The sequence below is a fragment of the Trachurus trachurus genome (assembly GCF_905171665.1).
Source record: "Trachurus trachurus genome assembly, chromosome: 18".
NCBI lineage: Eukaryota > Metazoa > Chordata > Actinopteri > Carangiformes > Carangidae > Trachurus > Trachurus trachurus.
In genome coordinates, this window is record NC_139909.1 from 290228 (window position 1) to 315996 (window position 25769).

Consider the following 25769-nt stretch of genomic DNA (forward strand, 5'->3'; position numbering starts at 1 on the left):
TGCTGCTTCCCCTCGTCTCTGAAGGAGGGAGGGAGACGTCATGGCGTCTTCAGCCTCTCTGCTGGACGCGGCCGCGGCAGCGACGCACCGCGCTGATCTCTCGGTTCGTCGTCACGACGTCGGTTTACAGCAACTGGTGAAACTGACTCCGCGATCCGCTTTCGCTTCGGCATTTCGGTGCTGATCATCTAGATGAGTTTACCTTTCCTGCCTCCTCCGATCACTTCATGCTGGAGCTATGCTAATAGCATCCGTGGCTAAGCTTTCCTCCAGCTCCACGTTACACTTGTTCCAGGCTCTGCCCGTCGTTTTCCTCTAGAAATAGAAACTTTTCCCAACTTTTTTATCTCTGTACCGATCGCACTCGTCTTCTCCTTCCTCTTCACTTCTTGCTCTGATCTACAGTCTTCTTCGTTCTACACATCCCAGAAGCCCCAAAATTACTCACAGTGTGCGCAACAGCGTCCCCATTTACCAGCCGCAGAAAACTGCATTTGACGTATATATACGTCAATGGCACTCAATGAGTTAACGTCTGCAGTTTGAGTTGAAGCTGCAGCTACGACTCTGTTGATACATGGAAACAAGAGACAGATTCACTTCTTGTTTGGTCCAAGCCCCCACACCCCCCCCCCCCCCCCCCCCGTGACCTGAACTCAGCGTCTCTGGAAACTCCCGACTCTCCACGGTCAGAAACTTCCTGTTTCCTCAGCAGCCAATCAGAGGCTGAGCTGCTGACGTGTCATCAGTTACCAGGAGAAGCTTGTTGTGGAGGAGCAGCAGCAGAGAGGAGGAGCTCAGACGCCTCCTAGTGGAGCAGGAAGGAATGAATGAATATTTATTTTCATTGTGGGCCGTCCCATATGGGATTAATATATAATATGGGAAAATGCAAATATTTAGTAGTAGTAGTAGTAATTTATTTGTCCCTGTAGGGAAATTGGGTTGCAGCAGATCACACTCTTGACATTTCATCTAAAAAACAGCACAGTACAACTTTCACACTCATCATCAGGGGGGCACAATTTTTTATTTTTTGTCTGTTTGTCTCAGCCTTAACTGAAAGAGATTTTCTTTTTTTTTTTGATCTACCTAACTAAACAGGTTTTGTCTTATAGAGTCATAGAAAGGACAGTAAAACACAAAATGCATTTCATTCTCCTCCTCTGGATGTCACAAAAAGTAAAAAACATTCTATCATCTTCTGCTGTGCCGACATATCTGCCTGTGTCCATATGAAGACCATGAAAACTAAAACAGTTCTAATCTGAGCACAGGGATCTTTTCTTCTTGGATAAATTATACAAAACATAATTTCGGGCCGGAACACCTGTTTTATTTCACAGTAAGTGCTCAGCTTTGGTTTACCCCAAATATCTAATGCCCATCTATCTTTATTAGTTGAAAAATAATTTCCTTTAGTACATTAATCTCTACTAATCCTAGTATCCTATTCCATAAACATACCATATGTACACTCCACCGTACCTCATTGTTCCCAGCCTGTATCTCCCATCACAGCTAGAATGAAAAAGCTGAATTTATGTACACCAAGGTATTACTGCATGGCTCTGTTTTGCACAGCCTCACATTGGGCTATTGTTTGAACCCCCATACCCCTACTACATGATCTAACACTGGACACAACCAGCTCTGGTATAATCTGGAGTATGTGGAACAACCAACATCCCTCTCAGTCTTTGTTTTGGCTGTGACTCCCCCTAGTGGCTGGTTTGCTGACTGACATTCATGTGTTTGTCCAATAGAGACCCAGATACAGTATAAGCTCTTGAATACTGTAGATGTTGACAAATGTAAACTAATCAACTGTGTAATTTTCATGGAGATATCTAAAGGTTAAAAATGTTACCCTATTCAGGTGAGAAAATAATGAATAGGCGTATGAATGGGCTATATTTGGGTCTTTTTCTAAACTTTCCCCTAATGGGATTCTTCTGGCTTTTTTTTTTTACCTCACTCAGGACATGTTGAGGATACAAAACCAGTTGAGTTTGATTCTGTTGCAATTTGTTCAACCTTTTTTTATACAATGACTGGACTATGTGGTGAATGCCTCGGAGCCTCAGAGTCAGGACCAGCAGGCTAAAAGACTCTGTTTCCCACCAGCCAATCAGAATGCTGAATGGCAAATGCCTCTTGAGTGCTGTTATACTTCTACACTTTACACACACATATTAATTACCAGTAGTGCTTCTATAAACTGTGTTTTATTGCTTATAATCAGGTTTTCTATTGTTCCTAAATGTGATTCTATGTGAATGTGAATATTGGTGCTGCTGCCGTTGAGGGAGCAAATATGATAAAGATGCAGCAAAGTGATTGGTAACACTTTACAATAAGGGTCCCCTAATTAACATTAGATAGTACATTATTAAGCATTAATTAACTGTTTACAGATATATTAACAATCATTATTATGTATTAGTTAGGATTAGGAAACACAGTAACTAATGTAGCCTATTAGTAAGCAGTTAATTCATGTTTACTACTCAGTTAAAAATAAATTATTATTAATAATAAAAGTTGAATAATGCAATTAGTTATCATTATGTATGCATTACTCAGCATTAATTAACACATACGTTTATATATTAATGCTTAGTAATGTACTAACTAAGGTTAATTAGGGACCCTTATTGGTTTGGTAATTTAACTGTTAAATCTACAACTGAAATCTCAAGCCTTGTCAAAACTGCTGGCAAGATTATGGGAATAACACCCCCCCTAAATCCACAGGACCTTTTTGAGCAGGCGACGATCAGACAGGCAAATGCCATTTTAACAGATAGTTCTCATGTGCTGAATAGTGAACATACTCTCCTGAACTCTGGAAAGAGATCTAGGCTTCCTTTGTGCAGGCACAATCCATACAAACATTCCTCTGTGCCTGTATCAACCAAGCTTCTCAACAGCATGAAATGACTGCGATGTCTCTGTATATGTATACGAACATAGGCTGTGTGTGTATATGGAAATGAATGTATTATGAGTCAAACTATGGACATACTGTATGTGAGTGAATGGATTAATGTATGCTTGAGGTTATGTGATGCTGATATGACTGTATATTAATGATTCCAGTTAGAGTAGCGGTGTGGATGCATGTGAATGACGTTCAGCTTGCTGCAGGTGCAGGATTGTCCAGTGGTCTGTTTACTCCACCAGTCTGTTAACCTGATGTTCTTTTTGTACTGTAGCTAAGTGTTTTTATGTATGCAACATGTTCCCTGTTTCCCTGGTGGAGACCGATAAACTAACCTAACTAACTAACTAAGTGTTACCCAGTGGTCTGAAGCTGGAACAGGTGAGAGTTCACCGTAACCAATAAACTAACCTAACCTAACAAGAAGAAAGCTGTTCTAAACCTGTTGTGTCTGTAGACTCGGATCAATAACAGTATTGATTATTGATCTATAATATTCGTATAGTATAGAATATACATTCATATCAGTATGCTTGAGGTTATGTGATGCTGATATGACTGTATATTTATGATTCCAGTTAGAGTAGCGGTGTGGATGCATGTGAATGACGTTCAGCTTGCTGCAGGTGCAGGATTGTCCAGTGGTCTGTTTACTCCACCAGTCTGTTAACCTGATGTTCTTTTTGCACTGTAGCTAAGTGTTTTTTATGTAGCAACATGTTCCCTGTCTCCCTGGTGGAGACCAGTAAACTAACCTAACCTGACCTGACCCTGATTGTAAAGGGTTACCCAGTGGTCTAAACCTGGAACAGGTGAGAGTTCACCGTTGTTGCCATGACAACAGGGGGCGGGGTGATGTAACACGAGAGAGAGACGCAAAGTTCAGGAGAAAAAGATTTAATACATGACATCATCACAACAATCAACACTGTCAGGTGAGTGTGTGTGTGTGTTGGTCCAGATGTTTATCCAGGTGTGTGTGTGTTGGTCCAGGTGTTCATCCAGGTGTGTGTGTGTGTGTTGGTCCAGGTGTTCATCCAGGTGTGTGTGTGTGTGTTGGTCCAGGTGTTCATCCAGGTGTGTGTGTGTGTGTGTTGGTCCAGATGTTCATCCAGGTGTGTGTGTGTGTGTTGGTCCAGGTGTTCATCCAGGTGTGTGTGTGTGTGTTGGTCCAGGTGTTCATCCAGGTGTGTGTGTGTGTGTTGGTCCAGGTGTTCATCCAGGTGTGTGTGTGTGTGTGTTGGTCCAGATGTTCATCCAGGTGTGTGTGTGTGTGTTGGTCCAGGTGTTCATCCAGGTGTGTGTGTGTGTGTTGGTCCAGGTGTTCATCCAGGTGTGTGTGTGTGTGTTGGTCCAGGTGTTCATCCAGGTGTGTGTGTGTGTGTTGGTCCAGGTGTTCATCCAGGTGTGTGTGTGTGTGTGTTGGTCCAGATGTTCATCCAGGTGTGTGTGTGTGTGTGTTGGTCCAGATGTTCATCCAGGTGTGTGTGTGTGTGTGTTGGTCCAGATGTTCATCCAGGTGTGTGTGTGTGTGTGTTGGTCCAGGTGTTCATCCAGGTGTGTGTGTGTGGGTGGTGTGTGTGTTGGTCCAGGTGTTCATCCAGGTGTGTGTGTGTGTGTGTGTTGGTCCAGGTGTTCATCCAGGTGTGTGTGTGTGTTGGTCCAGGTGTGTGTGTGTTTATCCAGATGTTCATCCAGGTGTGTCCAGCTGCAGACAGGTGAGCTGCAGAGGAGGAGTCGTCCTGCTCATGAAGTCTCTGTCTCCTCGACTGAACCTCCTCATCTCTGACACACACACACACACACACACACACACACGTTGATCATTACACACTCTTTGATGACGTCAACACACGTGAACTATGACGTGACCAGATGTTGCTGCTACTGGTCATGAACATCCATCCTATGTGTGGTGTCCTAGGAAAACCCTTCACATGGTGGGATTTTGACATTTTAATTTTTTAATATTTCAATAAACTAGAAGTTTTCAGCCGTTCATAACTGTTTGAATAACTGAGATATCCCACTCAGATCAAAAGTTATGGGCATTTTAATCTGTTATGACCAAAAAACTGAAAAGTGAGAAAACTGGCTTTAACTAGAACGTTGCTGTTTTAACCCTCTAAAGACGAGTGTTTTACAAAACATTAAACAACTTCTGAACCGTTTATGATAGAGACGAGCTGTAAAAAAGCATCTGAATCGTGGGATTCTCTGCTTTCCGAGGGTGAAGGTTACCTCTACGGTAACAACGGACCTGTCTCCCCCTGTTGTCCATGTGGCTACTTGTGCGGCGGTGTGTGTGCTGCCTCTGTGCCATCCAAGAGTTCACCTGTGTCGTTCTATGTCTTGGGTTTCTCCTGTATTTTTCTGCAAACTGTATTTTATTGTGATTGTACTGTGAGTTTGATGTTGGGACTACAGATGGAAATGAGCCCTAGTGGCTAAATCTGGTACAACCATCCAGGCCCGGCTCTAGCCATTTTGGTGCCCTAGGCGAGATTACTCCCAGGCGCCCCCCCCCCCCCCAACAATGATCAATAATGATTATAAGGATAACGTAGCAGTGTATCTCTATGTCCCCTCTGACCCCGAGATACACAACTTGCACAACAATCAGTAAAATGTCATAAAGTAAATCCTGGGTGAAGACATGAAAAAAATGAGTCTACAGTCATGAGAATAACCTGTTGTGATGCTTGAAATGGGTATACGAAAGTCTTAGCTTCACAAAAGCAGTGGAATATACTGTATGAATAAAAGCTAATAGATACGTGTGGAAAACAAGTTAAAATGAAATTTTGTGAAATTGCTTTTTGAGCATAAATGTTATCTGTCATTCTATTTTCACCAAATGTCTCAAATGTAAAATAAAAGAAGCTAAATATTGACTTAACAGTACATTTCAAACTTCATGAGATGTGTGTAGCCCTAAATGAGAAATTAGCTTTTTTTCTCCAAACAAAATATCAACTAAACAGACAAAAAACACAACATTTACAATATTTAACCTATATAATGTACCCTATATATGTCACTGTGGTGCTGTTTAAGAGGTAAAAAAAAGAAAATGGTTTGAGAGCTCAGCAGGTCTGGAGCTGGAGCTGTGGCCCTGCTGTCTGAGCAGGCTGAAGTCTCAACTCTCTTCTTTTTTCAATATCTTCCTCATCTAATGAGTCAGAACTTTCAGCCTCTGAAGCACCTTCATCCTCCTCACTGCTTCTCTCTCTCCTATCGATTCTGCGGGTTCGAAGCGTTTCACAGCTGTTCTTTTGATTGACAGGTCATCAAGGGCGGCGTAAAATGACCGAAATATAAACAAAAACATATCGAGACGGTCGCGCAAACGAGCCGGCATTTGTGCCGACTTTGAGGATTAATGCAACCAAGTATCCACACATCTAATTAAAAATGTGGCGTTTCTAACAAGAAAACGGCTTGAAAGCATTCCTACTGCAGACAGGTAGGCCTACCTCTGCTGTGTGTGTGACTGCGGGGGGAGCGGAGGGCAGTACCAATGGGCATGTGGGGGAGAGAGGGGGGGGGGGGGGCGACTTAGTAAGTAATGTTGTAACATATTATATTATTACTTTTTAATAGGTATTGCTTTGCATTTAAATTAACGTGGGATTATTTTTTGTATTAAGAAATAATAGTACCTAAAAATAGTGAAAGTTACACTTTTTTTTCTTTCCCATTTGTGGCGCTGGCGCCCCCTGGATGGACGGCGCCCTTAGCATTTGCCTATACGGCCTATGCCACGGGCCGGCCCTGCAACCATCTCTTCTCTGTTCTTGATTAATGGTATTGTACACTGTCCTGTGATAATAAACTAAACTAAAAAAAAAAGTCTCCTCTAGCGCTGCTGCTGCTGCTCAGCTGGAAATGAAATGCTTCATGCTATTCGCCACAAAAACATAAAAATAAGTACTTTCCGTTTTGTTTTCTTAAAATATTTATTCACCACGATGTAGTAGGGAGTTCAAAGTACCAGAATCACATTAAACATCAAAATCGTGGAAACAGTAGCTACTTTTCCACCTGTTTTGGCTGTTTGCCACAACAGAACGTCAGCGACTTCTGACGGGTTTTCCCAGGCCGCCACACGTGTTTGAGTAAAGCTGATCAATGTGCGACAGAGCATCGTGGTAACCGTGGTAACTGGCTGACAGGTGTGTGTGTGTGTGTGTGTGCGTGTGTGTGTGTGTGTGTGTGCGTGTGTGTGTGTGTGTGTGTGTGTGTGTGTGTGTGTGTGCGTGTGTGTGTGTGTGTGTGTGTGTGTGTGTGTGTGTGTGTGTGTGTGTGTGTGTGTGTGTGTGTGTGTGTGTGTGTGTGTGTGTGTTACCCTCGGGCCTCTGCTTGCTCGTCCTCCTGCAGGTGAGCGAGAGCGGCGCACACACCTCGCTGCTGCACACACACAACAGGAAGTGGAGGAGCGCGTCGTCCGGGTCGCCGCCGTCACACACCTGAGACACACACACACACACACAGGAAGTGACATCATCACCACACAGGAAGTGACATCACAGACAGGAAGTGACATCACACAGACAGGAAGTGACATCACAGGCAGAAAGGCGTCTGATTGGACGGGGAACTGACCAGGCTGCGGCCGCGGGGGAAGACCCTGACGTGACCTCTGACCCTGACGGCCCGCTGAAGCCCCGCCCACTGAGCCTCGGCCAATCGCAGCAGAGGACGGACCAGAGCGCCGGACACCCAGAGGTGAGCCTCGCCGGTCCCGTCGTCAACCACCAACCTGATCAATCAATACATACAGATCAATGGAGGGGGGGGAGGGGAGGGGTGGGAGGAGGAGGGAGGAGGAGGAGAGAGGAGGAGGAGAGGAAGAGGAAAGAGGAGGAGGAGGAGGAGGAAGAGGAGGTGAGCCTCGCCGGTCCCGTCGTCAACCACCAACCTGATGATCAATAATCAATACACACTGATCAATGAGGAGGGGGGGAGGAGGAAGAGGAGGAGGTGAGAAGAGGAAGAGGAGGAGAGCAGAGGAAGAGGAGGAAGAGAGAAGAGGAAGAGGAGAGAAGAGGAGGAAGAAGAAGATGAGGAGGAAAGAAGAGGAGGAGAGAAGAGAGAAGAGGTAGAGGAGGAGAGCAGAGGAAGAGGAGGAAGAGGAAGAGGAGAGAAGAGGAGGAGGAGGAGAGAAGAGAGAAGAGGAAGAGGAGGAAGAGGAGGAGGGGGAGGAGGAGGAGGGAGAGGAAGAGAGAAGAGGAAGAGGAGGAGGAAGAGGAGAGAAGAGGAGGAGGAGGAAGAGGAGGAGGAGAGAGGAGGAGGAGGAAGAGAGAAGAGTAGAGAAGAGGAGGAAGAGGAGGAGGGGGAGGAGGAGGAGGGAGAGGAAGAGAGAAGAGGAAGAGGAGGAGGAAGAGGAGGAGGGGGAGGTGAGGAGGAGGAGGAAGAGAGAAGAGTAGAGAAGAGGAGGAAGAGGAGGAGGGGGAGGTGAGTAGGAGGAGGAAGAGAGAAGAGGAGGAGGAGGAGAGAAGAGGAGGAGGGGGAGGTGAGGAGGAGGAGGAGGAAGAGAGAAGAGGAGGAGAAGAGGAGGAGGAGAGAAGAGGAGGAGAGCAGAGGAAGAGGAGGAAGAGAGAGGAGGAGGAGGAGAGAGGAGGAGAGAGGAAGAGGAGAGAAGAGAAAGAGGAGAGAAGAGGAGGAGGAGGAGAGAAGAGGAGAGAGGAGGAAGAGAGAAGAGGAAGAGGAGAGAAGAGAGAAGAGGAAGAGGAGAGAAGAGAGAAGAGGAGGAAGAGAGAAGAGGAAGAGGAGAGGAGGAGGAGGAGAGAAGAGAGAAGAGGAAGAGGAGAGAAGAGGAGGAGGAGGAGAGAAGAGGAGGAGGAGAGACGAGGAAGAGGAGAGAAGAGGAGGAGGAGAGAAGAGGAAGAGGAGAGAAGAGGAGGAGGAGGAAGAGAGAAGAGGAAGAGGAGAGAAGAGGAGAGAAGAGGAAAGAGGAGGAGGAGGAGGAGAGAAGAGGAGGAGGAAGAGGAGGAGGAGGAGGAGAGAAGAGAAGACAGAAGGAGGAGGAAGAGGAGGAGAGAAGAGGAGGAGGAGATAAGAGGAGAGAGGAGGAGGAGGAGGAGGAGGAGAGAAGAGGAGAGAGGAAGAGGAGGAGAGAAGAGGAGGAGGAGAGAAGAGAGAAGAGAAGGAGGAGGAGAAGAGGAAGAGGGGGAAGAGGAAGAGGATTCTTACTTTGCTCTGGAGTGGAAGACTGAGGAGGTCGAACGACACTGAGAACTGGAACAAGACTGAGAGAGAGAGAGAGAATGACAATGAGCAGCTAAAGTCACAACAACAACTTAAACTTTATTGATTTCATTTCAGTTTTCATTTGACAACATGAACTGAAAACCAAATCAACGGACAAAGTCACAGACAACTTAGTTCCTAACGACAAAAAAGCCAGAGAAGGAGACGGAGGAAGTGACTCATTTAGTCCTACTCCTACATACACAGAGAACAAACTGAAATGTATTTATGCTGCACATAACAAATAAGGTTGAAAGGAACACACAACCCTATACCAACCCTATAACCATGACCATCAGGTGGAATTTATACAACCTCTTCCCTTCAGGGCATAGTCAGGGTTTAGGGTTAGTAAGTGTGCAGTAAAATTGTTGGTGCTCCACTAAAAGACATTTCCTTGCTGTACAAAACTAGGGCCCTGAATAAAGCCAAACTCGTCCTGACTGACCCTAGCCATCCCCTTGGCACCTGAATTTAAACTGATCCCATCCAGACGCAGATTTCATGTGCCAAGATGCAGGACCAACAGATTTAAAGATTCATGGGCTCCAGTGGCCATTGGCCTTCTTAACAACTCCTGTTTCATCTAGGTGGCATTGTTGCACTTTAACTCCTGTTTCGTCCAGGATGGCATTGTTGCACTTTAACTCCTGTTTCATCCAGGATGGCATTGTTGCACTTTAACTCCTGTTTAATCCAGGTGGCATTGTTGTACTTTAACTCCTGTTTCATCCAGGTGGCATTGTTGTACTTTTACTCCTGTTCCAGGATGGCATTGTTGCACTTTAACTCCTGTTTAATCCAGGTGGCATTGTTGCACTTTAACTCCTGTTTCATCCAGGATGGCATTGTTGCACTTTAACTCCTGTTACAGGTGGCATTGTTGCACTTTTACTCCTGTTCCAGGATGGCATTGTTGCACTTTAACTCCTGTTCCAGGTGGCATTGTTGCACTTTTACTCCTGTTCCAGGATGGCATTGTTGCACTTTAACTCCTGTTTCATCCAGGATGGCATTGTTGCACTTTAACTCCTGTTACAGGATGGCATTGTTGCACTTTAACTCCTGTTACAGGATGGCATTGTTGCACTTTTACTCCTGTTCCAGGATGGCATTGTTGCACTTTTACTCCTGTTTAATCCAGGTGGCATTGTTGCACTTTAACTCCTGTTTCATCCAGGTGGCATTGTTGCACTTTAACTCCTGTTTAATCCAGGATGGCATTGTTGCACTTTAACTCCTGTTTAATCCAGGATGGCATTGTTGCACTTTAACTCCTGTTTAATCCAGGATGGCATTGTTGCACTTTACCTCCTGTTCCAGGATGGCATTGTTGCACTTTAACTCCTGTTTAATCCAGGATGGCATTGTTGCACTTTACCTCCTGTTCCAGGATGGCATTGTTGCACTTTAACTCCTGTTCCAGGATGGCATTGTTGCACTTTAACTCCTGTTTCATCCAGGATGGCATTGTTGCACTTTAACTCCTGTTTCATCCAGGTGGCATTGTTGCACTTTAACTCCTGTTTCATCCAGGATGGCATTGTTGCACTTTAACTCCTGTTTCATCCAGGATGGCATTGTTGCACTTTAACTCCTGTTTCATCCAGGTGGCATTGTTGCACTTTAACTCCTGTTTAATCCAGGATGGCATTGTTGCACTTTACCTCCTGTTTCATCCAGGATGGCATTGTTGCACTTTAACTCCTGTTTCATCCAGGTGGCATTGTTGCACTTTAACTCCTGTTTAATCCAGGATGGCATTGTTGCACTTTACCTCCTGTTCCAGGATGGCATTGTTGCACTTTAACTCCTGTTTCATCCAGGTGGCATTGTTGCACTTTAACTCCTGCTGACTGATCAGTGAGGGGAGGTGAGGTGACGGCTTAAATGTTACGTGACACAAAGGTTTTCAGACGGCCAGTGCACTTCTTATCACTTGTGTTTACAGACTTCAGTCCAGTTTGGTCCGAGTGTCCGTTACCGTGGTTACCAACAAGCGTTTGAGCCAGCGCAGTAATATTTAGAACGTAATCAGGCTATTTGACCGGAACATCTTTATGGGTGTCTTTATAATGGACACCCCGCAGCCAATCAGAATCGAGGATTCACCCAGACCATGGTATAACGTTACATAACATATACGATGTTACGCTGTGTGTGTTTGTGTGGTCTTAACCAGAGCGCGTTTGTGTTGCGGTGCAGCAGAGACGAGAGCCGGGACACTGGGGCAGGGAAAATGTCGCGGCTTATAGTCCAGAAAGTACGGTATATGTTTGAATTGATTTATATTAATGCATTATTTTAACTGTTCATCCATGTTCTTACTCCTACAACAGAAACACAACCGTTTCTTAGTTTCTCACCTGTGTGAAGACGCTGCCACACAGCGAGCAGCTCCACTGCAGCTCCAGCAGCAGGAAACACACCAGGTGACCTCTGACCTGGCCCACGGTGCACCCCTGGCCCCCCCCGCCCACAGCCCACGGGCCCAGGTGCATCATGGGAGGAGGGGGGGGGCGGGCCGAGCTGAGGGGGGGGAGGGGACACACGATCAATAATAAACCAATAAAACCTCAACAACCAATCACAGTCCGCTTCCTGTTTACCTGGTGGAGACGACGGTGACGCAGCTGATGGGTAGACTGCTGCAGTACGGCCCCCCCCTCCTGAAACACAGGTAAACTACAGGTAAACTACAGGTAGACTGCTGCAGTACGGCCCCCCCCTCCTGAAACACAGGTAAACTACAGGTAAACTACAGGTAGACTGCTGCAGTACGGCCCCCCCCCTCCTGAAACACAGGTAAACTACAGGTAAACTACAGGTAGACTGCTGCAGTACGGCCCCCCCCTCCTGAAACACAGGTAAACTACAGGTAAACTACAGGTAAACTACAGGTAAACTACGGGTAAACTGCTGCAGTACGGCCCCCCCCTCCTGAAACACAGGTAAACTACAGGTAAACTACAGGTAGACTGCTGCAGTACGGCCCCCCCCTCCTGAAACACAGGTAAACTACAGGTAAACTACAGGTAGACTGCTGCAGTACGGCCCCCCCCTCCTGAAACACAGGTAAACTACAGGTAAACTACAGGTAGACTGCTGCAGTACGGCCCCTCCCTCCTGAAACACAGGTAAACTACAGGTAGACTACAGGTAGACTGCTGCAGTACAGCCCCCCTCCTGAAACACAGGTAAACTACAGGTAAACTGCTGCAGTACGGCCCCCCCCTCCTGAAACACAGGTAAACTACAGGTAAACTACAGGTAGACTGCTGCAGTACAGCCCCCCTCCTGAAACACAGGTAAACTACAGGTAAACTACAGGTAAACTGCTGCAGTACGGCCCCCCCCTCCTGAAACACAGGTAAACTACAGGTAAACTACAGGTAGACTGCTGCAGTACAGCCCCCCTCCTGAAACACAGGTAAACTACAGGTAAACTACAGGTAAACTACAGGTAAACTGCTGCAGTACGGCCCCCCCCTCCTGAAACACAGGTAAACTACAGGTAAACTACAGGTAGACTGCAGGTAAACTCCAGATAAACTCCAGGTAAACTACAGGTAAACTACAGGTAAACTACAGGTAGACTGCTGCAGTACGGCCCCCCCCTCCTGAAACACAGGTAAACTACAGGTAAACTACAGGTAGACTGCAGGTAAACTCCAGATAAACTCCAGGTAAACTACAGGTAAACTACAGGTAAACTCCAGGTAAACTCCAGATAAACTCCAGATAACCTACAGGTAAACCACAGGTAAACTCCAGATAAACTACAGATAAACTCCAGGTAAACTCCAGGTAAACTACAGGTAAACTCCAGGTAAACTACAGGTAAACTACAGATAAACTCCAGGTAAACTACAGGTAAACTACAGATAAACTCCAGGTAAACTGCTGCAGTACAGCCCCCCCCCCCTCCTGAAACACAGGTAAACTACAGTTAAACTCCAGATAAACTACAGTATGTTAAGTCTGAGGAAGGGTCGTTGAGCCTGAAACGTTACTCCCTTTGGGTGATAATAAATGATTTATTGCTCTGGAGCTTTTTGCCGGTGTGTGCGGATTTTTCCTTTTTCATCACAAACTCCAGTGTGTTACCTGGACACTCTCCTCTGGAAAGCAGACAGCAGCAGCGTGTTGCCTGGCAACAGGCCAGGTGGGTAGGGGGTGTGGCTTAAGTCCAGGTAAACCTGCAGGCTCCGCCCACTTTCATCGGACATGGTGAGACGCACACCTGGAGGGTCGATAAGAACACCTGGTGGTTAGAGTTACACACCTGGAGGGTCGTTAACACAGAGTTACACACCTGGAGGGTCGTTGAGAACACACCTGCTGGTTAGGGTTATGAAGGGTTATGAAGGGTTATGAAGGGTTATGATGGGTTATGAAGGGTTATGAAGGGTTATGAAGGGTTATGATGGGTTATGAAGGGTTATGATGGGTTATGAAGGGTTATGAAGGGTTATGAAGGGTTATGATGGGTTATGAAGGGTTATGAAGGGTTATGAAGGGTTATGATGGGTTATGAAGGGTTATGATGGGTTATGAAGGGTTATGATGGGTTATGAAGGGTTATGATGGGTTATGATGGGTTATGAAGGGTTATGAAGGGTTATGAAGGGTTATGAAGGGTTATGAAGGGTTATGATGGGTTATGAAGGGTTATGATGGGTTATGAAGGGTTATGAAGGGTTATGAAGGGTTATGAAGGGTTATGAAGGGTTATGATGGGTTATGATGGGTTATGAAGGGTTATGATGGGTTATGAAGGGTTATGAAGGGTTATGATGGGTTATGAAGGGTTATGAAGGGTTATGAAGGGTTATGATGGGTTAGGCATGACGCCGTGAGCGGTTAAGCTCAGGGTAAGATGCAGGTGGGGGCTGAAGGGCAAGAAGAATAAAAAAAGGCAAAGGAAAAGGGGGAGAGAGGGAGAGAGACACACACCACCAGAGACACCAACCAACACAATAACAGGCCCTGAAGGAAGCAGAACTAGGAAGTGTTGGAGTGAACATTAAGTTTGAAGTGAACATTATACTAAGTGAGTTCTAGACACGGCCTTAGATTAAACCAGGTCCAGTTTGGTGGCAACATGCAGCTACACATGGTTCTGTAAATAATCTGGACTATACCATGGTCTGGGTGAATCCTCGATTTTGATTGGCTGCGGGGTGTCCATTAAAAAGTGACAATGGACACCCATAAAGATGTTTCTAGGGGCCGTGTCCACCAGACGTTTTCAGCGCTCTGGGCGTCTATTTTCCATTCAAACCCTATTGAGTCGGCGCTCACAGCGCTCAGCGCCCTCGGCGGTAAAACGCCCTGGGCGCTTGCTTCTTTTTGTCGCGGCGCTCAGAGCGCTTCGAGTTGAAATCTGTTCAACTTTCAGAACAGCGCTACGCTCGTCAATGTCACTTTTCACCGCACCGACCAATCAGAATCAAGAAGGGGCGGGACATACGTTACCACAGCAACACAACCGGAGACGTGGCTCGGTTTATATCCTGACCATCACTTGTGTTGAAGGTAGGCCGACCTCAGGGTCCATGTCAAAAGCTGCCGCTAATGCTATTGTGTATTTCTGACACTCGTTGTAGTGTTTACATTAAACAAGGCAGGAACACGGAAGTGTCAGAGGACTCGTTTTGTAACCTAGCAACAGCGGCGTTCTGACGAGGGAGAGAGAGAGCGCTAAGCGCTGGGAAAGCAGCGATGAGAGCGCTGTCAGAGCTGAAAGCACGTCTGGTGGACACAGCCCCCTATTCTAATATCACTGCGCTGGCTCAAACGCTTGTTGGTAACCACGGCAACGGACACTCGGACCAAAACAACTTTTTTTCAGCGCATCACGGCACTGGAGTCTGTAAACACACAAGCGGTAAGAAGTAAAACTTTGTGTCACGTAACATTTAAGCCATCACCTCCATCACCTCCCTTCACTGATCAACTACCAGGCTGTGGCAGAGTCACCATGGCAACACGCTGCGGTCACAGAGGGTCCCTCTTGTTTTTCTTTTATTGCCGACTAGAGTTATTAAATAGTCCACTCAGCCGCTTATTGTTAAACGTATGATTTTAACGGTAAAAACAACATTAAATTAAAATAATTTATTTAATATGTATTTATCTGGTAAGTGACCATGGTATAAGCGGGATAATGCCCGGCGAGGTGTCCGAGGTTCACGCCTCCGCATCGTCCATTAATTTCTGATAATGGACACCTCGAAGGGCATTATCCCTTACTTATTTAATCGTGCAGCCCTACTTCACACCTGTCTTCACCTGTCTTCACCTGTCCACTGACCTGTGTGTGTCTGTGGAGACTCAGTCGTCCTGTCGGTCAGACTGGTCCTGTCTGACACCACGGCCCGGAGACTCACCAGCTCTGAGCTGTAGAGACACACAGAGAGAGACAGAGTTAGAGTTACATGGTGTAGTAGAGACAGCAGCCTGTGGGGGCAGCACTGAGCTCCATCAGTTACCTGCAGTCCAACACCTGAGAGACAGACAGCACCGGGGGAGGGACAGCCTGAGACACAGAGAGACAGAGAGAGACTTTTTATTTATTAGTTTCTATTAGATTCAGTGAGTTGTAATACACGTCAGGATGTTTTGAGTCAGTAGGCGTGTTTCCACTGCAGGAACTTGGGGGTAATTTTATGGGGCCAGCCCCGTTGGTGTGTGTTTTCACTGCAGGAACCTCCCCCACAGGGCCATTTACAGGAACTTTTACGGGGGCCAACGGAGTACCTACTCCAGGGTAGGTACTCCGTTGGGCCTGAAAAGCTCCTGGGTGGGGCTCGAGGTTAACCCGGCACTGATTGGCTAAAGCTAGAGCAGCTCTGACGCTACCAGAAAGCACCAAAACAACCAACCGGCATTTTTAAAAGGGTGAGCAGAAGCGGAGCATTAGCCTAGCAGACACCGCTGTAAACAACAAGAAAACAGCAGGAAGATGTACACAAATGGACCGATGATGAGGTGCAGACATTGATTGTAGTCTACGGCACCGAGGAGATTCAGAGGGGGTTTGAGTAATCGCGGACAAATGAAAATATCAGCGCACCACGACACACTGGGGATCCATCACGCCGCAAAACAATGCCGTGAAAAGTTTAAAAAAAAACTCTAGCAGGATTACAATCAGCGGCCATGCGCACAAACACACAAACCAGAAACGCGGCTACCGCCTCAGCTCCTTCCATCCTTCTCCTTCTCCGTTGTTGTTATGATTTTTGTTTGTGACCTGCCTGGGTGACGTCACGGTCGAAACAGTCGCACAGCGATTAAGCAGCGATGGAAACTCATGACGTCACCGTGGGTCCGACTCTGCAGTGGAAACACGGCCACTGAGAGGACGGTTCCTGTAGAAGTTCCTACCCCCTCCCTTTACCAGGAACTCCTGCAGTGGAAACACGGCTAGTGTAGCTGTGTCCTAATGATGAGAGGACGAGGCTCTTTACTCTGGTATGATGATTCTAGTAGTAGAAGGTAGTTACCATCTACCTCTCTACTCTGACCTCCTGGATCAGACCTGTCACAACCACTACAGCTCCCATATTATGAATAACTGTTTTTTTCTGGTCTCTACCTGCATCGACTCCTGAGCTAAGTTGATGAAATACCGACCAGTTTGAAGTGATAAAGTGGTAATGATCTTTGCCGTGTACAGTCACCATGTTAATTAAAGGTGCAGACACAGAAACAGCTTGTTCTCAGCAGAGCTCATTGGAGCGACTTTCAGACAGCCGACATTCAGGACCACGGATCAGTTTGGGGCGACACATTTACAACACAGTGTAGTTGGACGTCTGACAGCTGAGTGAAACTGAGTAAAAAGAGTAGAATATGGGATCTTTAACACTAGAACAACAACCTCCGAGGGGTCGTTTTAACCCCCAATAGAAAACAGCTGTTTAGTGCCGTGCTCAGCGTTCACGCCGCTGTCCGGTTGCTTGACAAGTAGCCTACCTATCCTGCCGACCATGGCCCAAGAGAAGAGGAGGAAATGTGTTAAAATGCAGTAAAAACTAAACCTCTACAGTGTGCATGAAGAGTCTACATGTGGACCGTTCTGTATGGACCTGACACAGCAACAGGGTTTCTGCAGGCAGCTGCTACCAGCAAATCAGCCTCAGTCAACACAGAGGAAAAACGTTTTTGATTGATGATGAAATAGTGTAAAGCAACAGTGAAATGAACAACTGTCCCCATGAAGTGTAAATGTCAAAGTGTTTTTATGAAGCTACTTCTTATTTAACAGAAAGGAGGAAAATGAACTTTACTGCTTCAGATCAGTGATGGATGAAGGTCAAGACCCTATGGTGTTGTAGTGGTGAAGACACAGTGAAGAGCTGCTGCTGCTGTGTGTCTCTGTGTGTGTGTGTGTGTGTGTGTGTGTGTGTGTGTCTCTGTGTGTGTGTGTGTGTGTGTGTGTGTGTGTGTGTGTGTGTGTGTTACCTTGAGCAGCAGTGCTGGGCGTGTCACAGAGTGGAACCTCCAATCAGCTTGGACCTGTAGGGTGGAGTCAGTGTGAAGCTCCGCCCCCCTCCGCCCAGGAAGGCTGCAGCCAATCAGAACACTGGGATCCTGATGGACACACACACACACACACAGACAGTAGATGGTGACATCACAGCTGATGACATCACAGCTGATGACATCACAGCTGATGACCTCACAGCTATAGTTATATATAGATATATAGTTGTATTGCCAGGTGACTGACCTGAGAGCGAGCCACCAGTCTGTAGAAACATCTGGACTGGAGCAGAGGAAACCATCTGGTACACACACCGGAGAACACCAGCACCACCTACACACACACACACACACACACACACACACACACACACACACACACACACACACACACACACACACACACACACACACACACACACACACACACACACACACACACACAGGTTTACATGGACACAAATATTCCAGTTTTATTTGGTTTCAAAGCCCAAACTGAACAAAACTACCACACAGAAACAGCTCAATGAGAATAAACAGCCCAAACCCAACCACATTTCATTGGTTTTCAGAGAGGTGGAATAACCCTTTACTTAAACCAGGGGTGTCAAACGTGCGGCCCGTGGGCCAAAACCGGCCCGGTAGAGGGTCTAATCCGGCCCGCTGGTTGAATTTGCCAATTGTGAAAATGACATAGAAGACAGAAGAGGCATAATATTGTTGAAATTTCATCAAGAGATTTCAAGTTGTTCATAATATGTTTTGTAAAAGGAGAGTTCATGAACTGTAAACATCTTAATAATGAACTAAAACAAAGGGTTCTTTTTATTTATAGGTTATCATGCTATTATTTTACTGGTCGGGCCCACTTAAGATCATATTGCGCTGTTTGTGGCCCCTGAACTAAAATGAGTTTGACACCCCTGACTTAAACCATTAGAGAGTAAAATGACATCATGTAAACGGTGAAACTGAATGTTGTCTGGTTCTGGTTCTGGTTCTGTTCTTTCTGCTCCGTGTCGATGTAGTAAATGTGTAGAGAAGTTTCTTCACTTGTAAATGTTTGAAAGAAATAGTCAAAACAAAGAGTGACTACAGTCATAGTTATTATAGGCATTAGATAAACTCTATTGTCTCCCAAAGGGTTAATGTGTCTTGGGCAGAGTGTACAGAGACACATAGCAACATATAGCAACAATACAATCAGTACAGTGACAGACATAGAGACAAAGCAGCGCTGCACAGCCTCAGATTCTGACTGATATTCTGGATGCACCGTCGTCTGTTTCTCTGTGTTGCAGCATCTTCCTCCCACTGCAACATGTTTTAATAGACCACGTTTATGAAAAGCAGCGTTAGAAGTGAATAACGGGAAAATATCTTCAAAATAGGATTAGATGTGGGCTATTACATGCAAATAGTTTTTGTATTTTGTGTCACATTGTGTTATTGTAGTGACACTCATTGACAAGAACATTTCAAACCAGCGCTCCATGTCACAGAGGTTTCCTTCCCCTGCAGTAGACTCTCTCACTGGCTGACTTTCATTTATAAATCTGTTCTTGGACTGTTGCCTACATATTTGTGTGTACACATGTGTAGAAACCACAGCCGATATGGCCTCAGCGTTCTCAGGACTTTATACAGATGCAGAGTCAGAACGTTTAGACATTATACAGATGCAGGTCCCGAAAGTGAGAACGGAACTGGGCAAAAAGGCTTTTAAATGTTCTGCCCCGTCGACCTGGAACGATGTGCAGAAGGACTTGAAACTAGGGCCCGACCAATTTATCGGCGAGCCGATTAAATCGGCCGATTATAGCCCGTTTGAGAATAATCGGTAATCGGCCAAAACTCACCGATTGTCGCCGATATTTTCAGAAATAAAATGCAGGGAATAAGACTTGGTTTTACTTTGAAAATGTTCCCCCATTTGAAAACATCCCCCGACATTAGGCTATTTATCCTGTAGAGGGCGCCGTGCATCCAACTGCATTGCATCAATTAATCTTAATATTGTATCTGTTTAGCACTTTACCTGCCCAGGGACGACAGGTGGAAATTAGCAATTGTTGCTATAACCTGGCTCAAAGCATCTCTTCTTGTTTTACAAGATTAATGTTTTTTTTGTGCATTGTCCCTGTTTTAAATAAATAAATTCAATCAATCAATCAATCAATCCACTCTCCACTAACCACCTCACACACAGCAGACTGACTGATCTGCAGCAGGTCAACAAACCAGAAACGTCTGGAACAACATTGGAAAAAAAGTCGCTTTTGAAAAAAAAAAAGAGAGCGAGAGACACCCTGCTGTGCCGTGTAAAAAACAACAACAACAGAAAAGTGTCACGTGTCATGACTTCCTGTATCTGGCCCTTCAAATTAAAAGCCCTATAGCCTTTCATATACAGTTCAGTCATTGATTTTGACTTCATTTTGACAAGACAGGGCTCCAAATGTTGTTGTTTTTTCCTGCAACCAATTGACCAATGAAATTTTGGCAGCCCTAATTTATATATTATATAATTTATGTAGATATATTACTTAAATTAATAAAAATTTAAAACTTTATTTAAAAAAAAAATAATCGGCCGATTAATCGGTTATCGGATTTTTCCCCCCCTAATAATCGGCATCGGCATCGGCCCCAAAAAATAGATATCGGTCGGGCCCTACTAGAAACTGACTCATCTTGTAACTCTGGGGGAATTCAGGTCAATTATAATAAACAGAGAATTGAGCTCCATCGGACTGTGTGATTGCGTTGTTTAATCATGTTTTCCTGAAATGTGTGATTGTATTTTATCTGAGTCTTGTGTGATGTGCAGCTGAGCTGTTGTGTGTGTACTGCCGTCTTGGCCAGGTCACTCTTGGAAAAGAGGTTTTAAATCTCAATGAGTTTTTACCTGGTTAAAGCAGAAGTAAGCGATCCGGTCGTTTTGGCTAATGCTGCGTTCCAGGCAGGCTTTTGAAATCGTAAATTACAGCTTCAAGTCACAACTTACGACTTTGTAGCGTTCCAGGCAACCCACTCGTGTTTCTCCGACCTGTTTTACCTGTGAAAGTCACTATAACGGCCACTCGTAACTTCTGACCCGTGAACTCGTACCAGATCGAACTGGTACCACTTCACAGGTCGGAAAAACACGAGTTACGGGTTGCCTTGAACGCACCATAACCTCGTCATGGATCTATTGGTCCTCGTCCCTACGTCACCACATTCAGGCGCATCCCTTGGCTGCACACACAGAGAGGACTGCCCCTTTATGCCGTTCTCTCTCCTCATTGGATAAAGGTTGTAGGATACAAGGAAAGTTTTCTCCTGGGCTCAGAGCAGAGCAGAGTGACTGACAGACCCGTGTTTCAGACCAAACACTCTATAGAAGTGATTGCTGTTGGAAGATACAACTATTTAAGACTTATATTAACACAAAAATATCACTTACTTCTGCTTTAAATAAAGGATATTGATTGATAATGATCAAGAACCTGGTTGATTGGTGACCAGGTTATTACACACACACACCTGGTGACGTGTGTGTGTGTCTCTGTGTGTGTGTGTGTGTGTGTCTCACCTGCTGTAGCTCCTCCCCCTGCCTCTCCTCGTCACTGATTGGCCGGTTCCTGGGGTCCCGCCTCCAGCTGACCACCGGACCAATCACGGCGGCTCGTAGGGAGAAGTGCAGCACAAGCCCCGCCCCCTCTGCTGGCCCCGCCCCCGTGTTCCTCCAGGCCACGCCCTCTTTCTGCTGCACCCTGATCACCATGGAGACGCAGCTCCCCTCCCTCCCCCTCCCCCCCCTGTCTGTGACATCATCACCACACGGCCCCGCCCCCTTCTGCCTCAGGTACGTTGCCATGGCAGCAGACGGACTGAGGACGTGGAGGTGGTGGGAGGAGACCTGCAGGTACACACTACACACACACACACACACACACACACACACACACACACACACACACACACACACACACACACATTAAAGGATCATAGGATTTGTGAGAAGATACCCATGTGTTTTATGTTTTTTATCTGTCACCGGGGTAGGAAACCTCTGTGACATGGAGCGCTGGTTTGGAATGTTCTTGTCAATGAGGCTGCCACTACAATAACACAATGTGACACAAAATACAAAAACTATTTGCATGTAATAACCCACATCTAATCATATTTTGAAGATGTTTTCCACGTTATTCACTTCTAACGCTGCTTTTCAGAAACTTGATCTATGAACATGAAGAGGGCAACCGCGGCAGAGCCATTGATATAGTAACCAGGGTTTTTCCTGGCCAAAATTTCGGCTGAGGCGGCGGCGAGGGGAGGGGGGGGGGGGGTGGGGGGGCGAGTGGAGTCCCATATTGCTGCGTGACAATGCTTATACCAGTCAGACAGACAGTTCGTAGGGAGACTGGCTTAACCAGAGACTGGCTGGTTCGCGATCGAGACTGGCTTATAGTCTTATAATGTTTCTGAGAAAGACTTATACTTCACATAAACCTGTTTCTTTGTTTTTTTTTTTGTTTTTACAACTTCAACCGACAAATGTGAAACATAGTTATAGCACTAGACAGGCCTCAGGAAACAACTTCACCTTGCCTTTACCTAGAACCAAAGCACTCAAAAGGTCAGTTATGTATAGAGCTGTAGCTCACTGGAACAGTCTCCCCTCACACTTGATCACAACCACGGGAATGTCCAGTTTTAAAATGAAACTGAGAGAAGCTGTGTTTCGTCATAATATTATATTGCAATAGATTACTACTATATTAGGCAATCATGTCAAGTTGAATTCAAGCATGTTATTACACCTGTGTTGTACATTTATTTATGCTTTAGGTTATCTCATATGTATACTCTTCTATAATCATGTAACTATTTTATAATCATGTAAAATATATATATATATATATATATTACTCCTCTTGATCATGTCATGTCTATAATCATGTAACTATTTGATAATCATGTAATCATCCTCTTGATCGTGTTAACTTATTCACATTGTACTACTTAATATGCATTTTTATAATCTTGTTTAGGATAAATGATTTCATGTAATTTTTTCTTTTTTTTTCTCTTTTGTACAAACACTGTATTGTTGTGTTTGATTTAATGTGGACCCCAGGAAGAATAGTCCGCATCATTATGCAGACTAATGGGGATCCAAAGAAAACAATAAACAATAAACAGTGTGGGTCAATCGCGTGATGAAGAACAACAAAAAAATGTATAGGCTATTTAAAAAAACACAGTTGTCTGGACAGCAGCATTTTTCTCACAACCGACCTCAAAAGTGAGGGCAGGTCCGCCGAAGCATCACTCCGGGTGTTGTCTTTGTTGTTATTTGTTGCCGCTCCACAGAGCGCACATGGCTACTTAATTATGCACGTGCTGACCATATATGGTTGTGCTGAGGCGTTCTGGGGGTGGAATATGAGGTGTGTTCATGTCCGCACCATTCTTGGGTCCTGTGTGATTTATCAATGGAATATTGCGGAGAGTTGTGCGTACGCACAGCTTGATCAGTGTTTCCCACTAACAGAAAAAAAAAAAAAGTATCAAAATTTTTTTTTTTTTTTCTTTTTCCTCACGTGTGTTTACGTGCGGTGCGACACCCGGACCCGGCACGTTAGTTCTCGGTGCTGGCCCGTACATGTACTACACAGCTGTTAAATGACTGGCTGTTTGTTTGTCTGTGCGTGTGTGTTAGTGTGTGTGTATCTACCTGTAGTGTGTGTGTTAGTGTGTGTGTGTGTGTGTGTGTTATTACCTGTAGTGTGTGTGTGTGATGAACTGGTCCTGGTCCAGGTGTTGGTACGAGGGGAAATCTGATTGGAGGAACCTCTCCGTTACCATGGTGAACTGGTGGACACACACCAGACAACCTGCAACACACACACACATTCAGCCTGCAGTGTGTGACCTTTGACCCCTGAGTTCAGAGCTGAAAACGAAGGCCCAGTTCCACTCCGACCCCTCATGGACTCACTGACTTAGAGGCGCGTTCACGGGAGGTCTGTGAGTGTGTGAGGGCTGTTCCGTTGTCAGATCATCAAGTCCTTACTAACCCTTTACCATAAGTCAGCACTGATGCTGACTGACGGTAAAGGAATTACCCACAGTTCATAGCTTAACGTTAATTAATCTCAGCTTGCTTTCCATTAGTATGTGACCTCGTCTTCAGTCACTGTCGTAGTAAACATTTCAGAACAGTTCTACAGCTGTGCCTGTGAGCATTTAGCTTCACCACCATTCAAACCAACGTATCTAACATGTTATGTTGCTCCACATTAATCTACAATGTTCTAGTTTCTCTCTTGTTGCATTAAAAGGGGTGCTGGTTGACGGTATTCTGTAAAACTGGAGCGTTTTGTTATTTTTATCTAAACGATTAGTGCAACTAAGGCAAGGCAAGGCAAGGCAATTTTATTTGTATAGCCCGTTTTTACCAACAGTTTGTCTCAAAGGGCTTTACATCCCATCATAACAACATCCTCTGTCCTTAGACCCTCACATCCACTGAGGAAAAACTCCATGGAAAACCCTTTTAACAGGGAAAACCAGGAGAAAGCTCAGGGTGAGCAACAGAGGAGAAAGCTCAGGGTGAGCAACAGAGGAGAAAGCTCAGGGTGAGCAACAGAGGAGGAAGCTCAGGGTGAGCAACAGAGGAGAAACCACAGGGTGAGCAACAGAGGAGGGATCATCACCCAGGACAGAGATGTTGTTACAGACAAGAAAACTGTTTATAGTTTTAACTAACAGCACAACAAGACAAGATGGTGGCTCTTTCTCACCTATCCAGGCGGTGTTGGACTCGGCCCTCTGACCCCCCTCCTCCTCCTGGCTGGTCTCCGTGACGACACAGGGGATGGCGCCCGTCCCGTCTCTGAGCTGCAGAGTGTGTGTGTGTTCAGACGTAGAGGGGAGCTCCAGTAGACCCACCAGCAGCAGGGGGCGGGGCCTAGACCAGGACCAGGAGAGACCAGTTAGAGACCAGTATAGACCAGTATAGACCAGTATAGACCAGTATAGACCAGTATAGACCACTATAGACCAGTATAGACCAGTATAGACCACTATAGACCAGTATAGACCAGTATAGACCAGTATAGACTAGTATAGACCAGTATAGACCAGTATAGACCAGTATAGACCACTATAGACCACTATAGACCAGTATAGACCAGTATAGACCACTATAGACCAGTATAGACCAGTATAGACCAGTATAGACTAGTATAGACCAGTATAGACCACTATAGACCAGTATAGACCACTATAGACCAGTATAGACCAGTATAGACCACTATAGACCAGCAGCAGAGTGTGTGTGTGTGTGTTCAGACGTAGAGGGGAGCTCCAGTAGACCAACCAGCAGCAGGGGGCGGAGCCTAGAGGACCAGTTAGAGACCAGTAAAGACTGGTATAGACCACTATAGACCAGTATAGACCAGTATAGACCAGTATAGACCACTATAGACCAGTATAGACCAGTATAGACCACTATAGACCAGTATAGACCACTATAGACCAGTATAGACCACTATAGACTAGTATAGACCAGTATAGACCACTATAGACCACTATAGACCAGTATAGACCAGTATAGACCCTTCTATAGACCAGTATAGACCAGTATAGACCACTATAGACCAGTATAGACCACTATAGACTAGTATAGACCAGTATAGACCACTATAGACCACTATAGACCAGTATAGACCACTATAGACTAGTATAGACCAGTATAGACCACTATAAACCAGCAGCAGAGTGTGTGTGTGTGTGTTCAGACGTAGAGGGGAGCTCCAGTAGACCAACCAGCAGCAGGGGGCGGAGCCTAGAGGACCAGTTAGAGACCAGTAAAGACTGGTATAGACCACTATGGACCAGTACCTGGGGCGATATGACTGATTAATTGTTTACTTATGTGCTGTCTGGATGTTGTATTACTGTTATGTCTTGCACATTAATGTTTGTCCTGTCCTAGTACCGTGTCTAACATTGTTTTTATTGTCTTGTCTTTCTTGTCTGTGTAGTGCACTTTTATGTATTTCGCTATATGTATTGTATTGTA

The 25769-nt window shown here is 45.5% G+C and overlaps 1 protein-coding gene across 2 annotated transcripts in view; it reads right to left on the bottom strand.

The window, feature by feature from the left end:
* Positions 1-4610: 4610 nt before the first annotated feature.
* The window catches only part of ctc1 (CTS telomere maintenance complex component 1), a gene marked incomplete at its 5' end in the record, with an annotated part of 36224 nt that continues 15065 nt past the window's right edge, over positions 4611-25769 (bottom strand). For both annotated transcript variants that reach the window (XM_083993388.1, XM_083993389.1), the window contains 14 exons: positions 4611-4729; positions 7293-7413; positions 7550-7706; positions 9140-9195; positions 11563-11725; positions 11806-11865; positions 13304-13439; positions 15513-15598; positions 15691-15737; positions 17669-17797; positions 17937-18023; positions 21267-21606; positions 23463-23577; positions 24487-24653. In XM_083993388.1, the coding sequence (XP_083849514.1) occupies positions 4635-4729; positions 7293-7413; positions 7550-7706; positions 9140-9195; positions 11563-11725; positions 11806-11865; positions 13304-13439; positions 15513-15598; positions 15691-15737; positions 17669-17797; positions 17937-18023; positions 21267-21606; positions 23463-23577; positions 24487-24653 (1759 nt within the window). In that variant the 3' untranslated portion in view covers positions 4611-4634. The remainder of the gene's footprint in view (positions 4730-7292; positions 7414-7549; positions 7707-9139; positions 9196-11562; positions 11726-11805; positions 11866-13303; positions 13440-15512; positions 15599-15690; positions 15738-17668; positions 17798-17936; positions 18024-21266; positions 21607-23462; positions 23578-24486; positions 24654-25769) is intronic.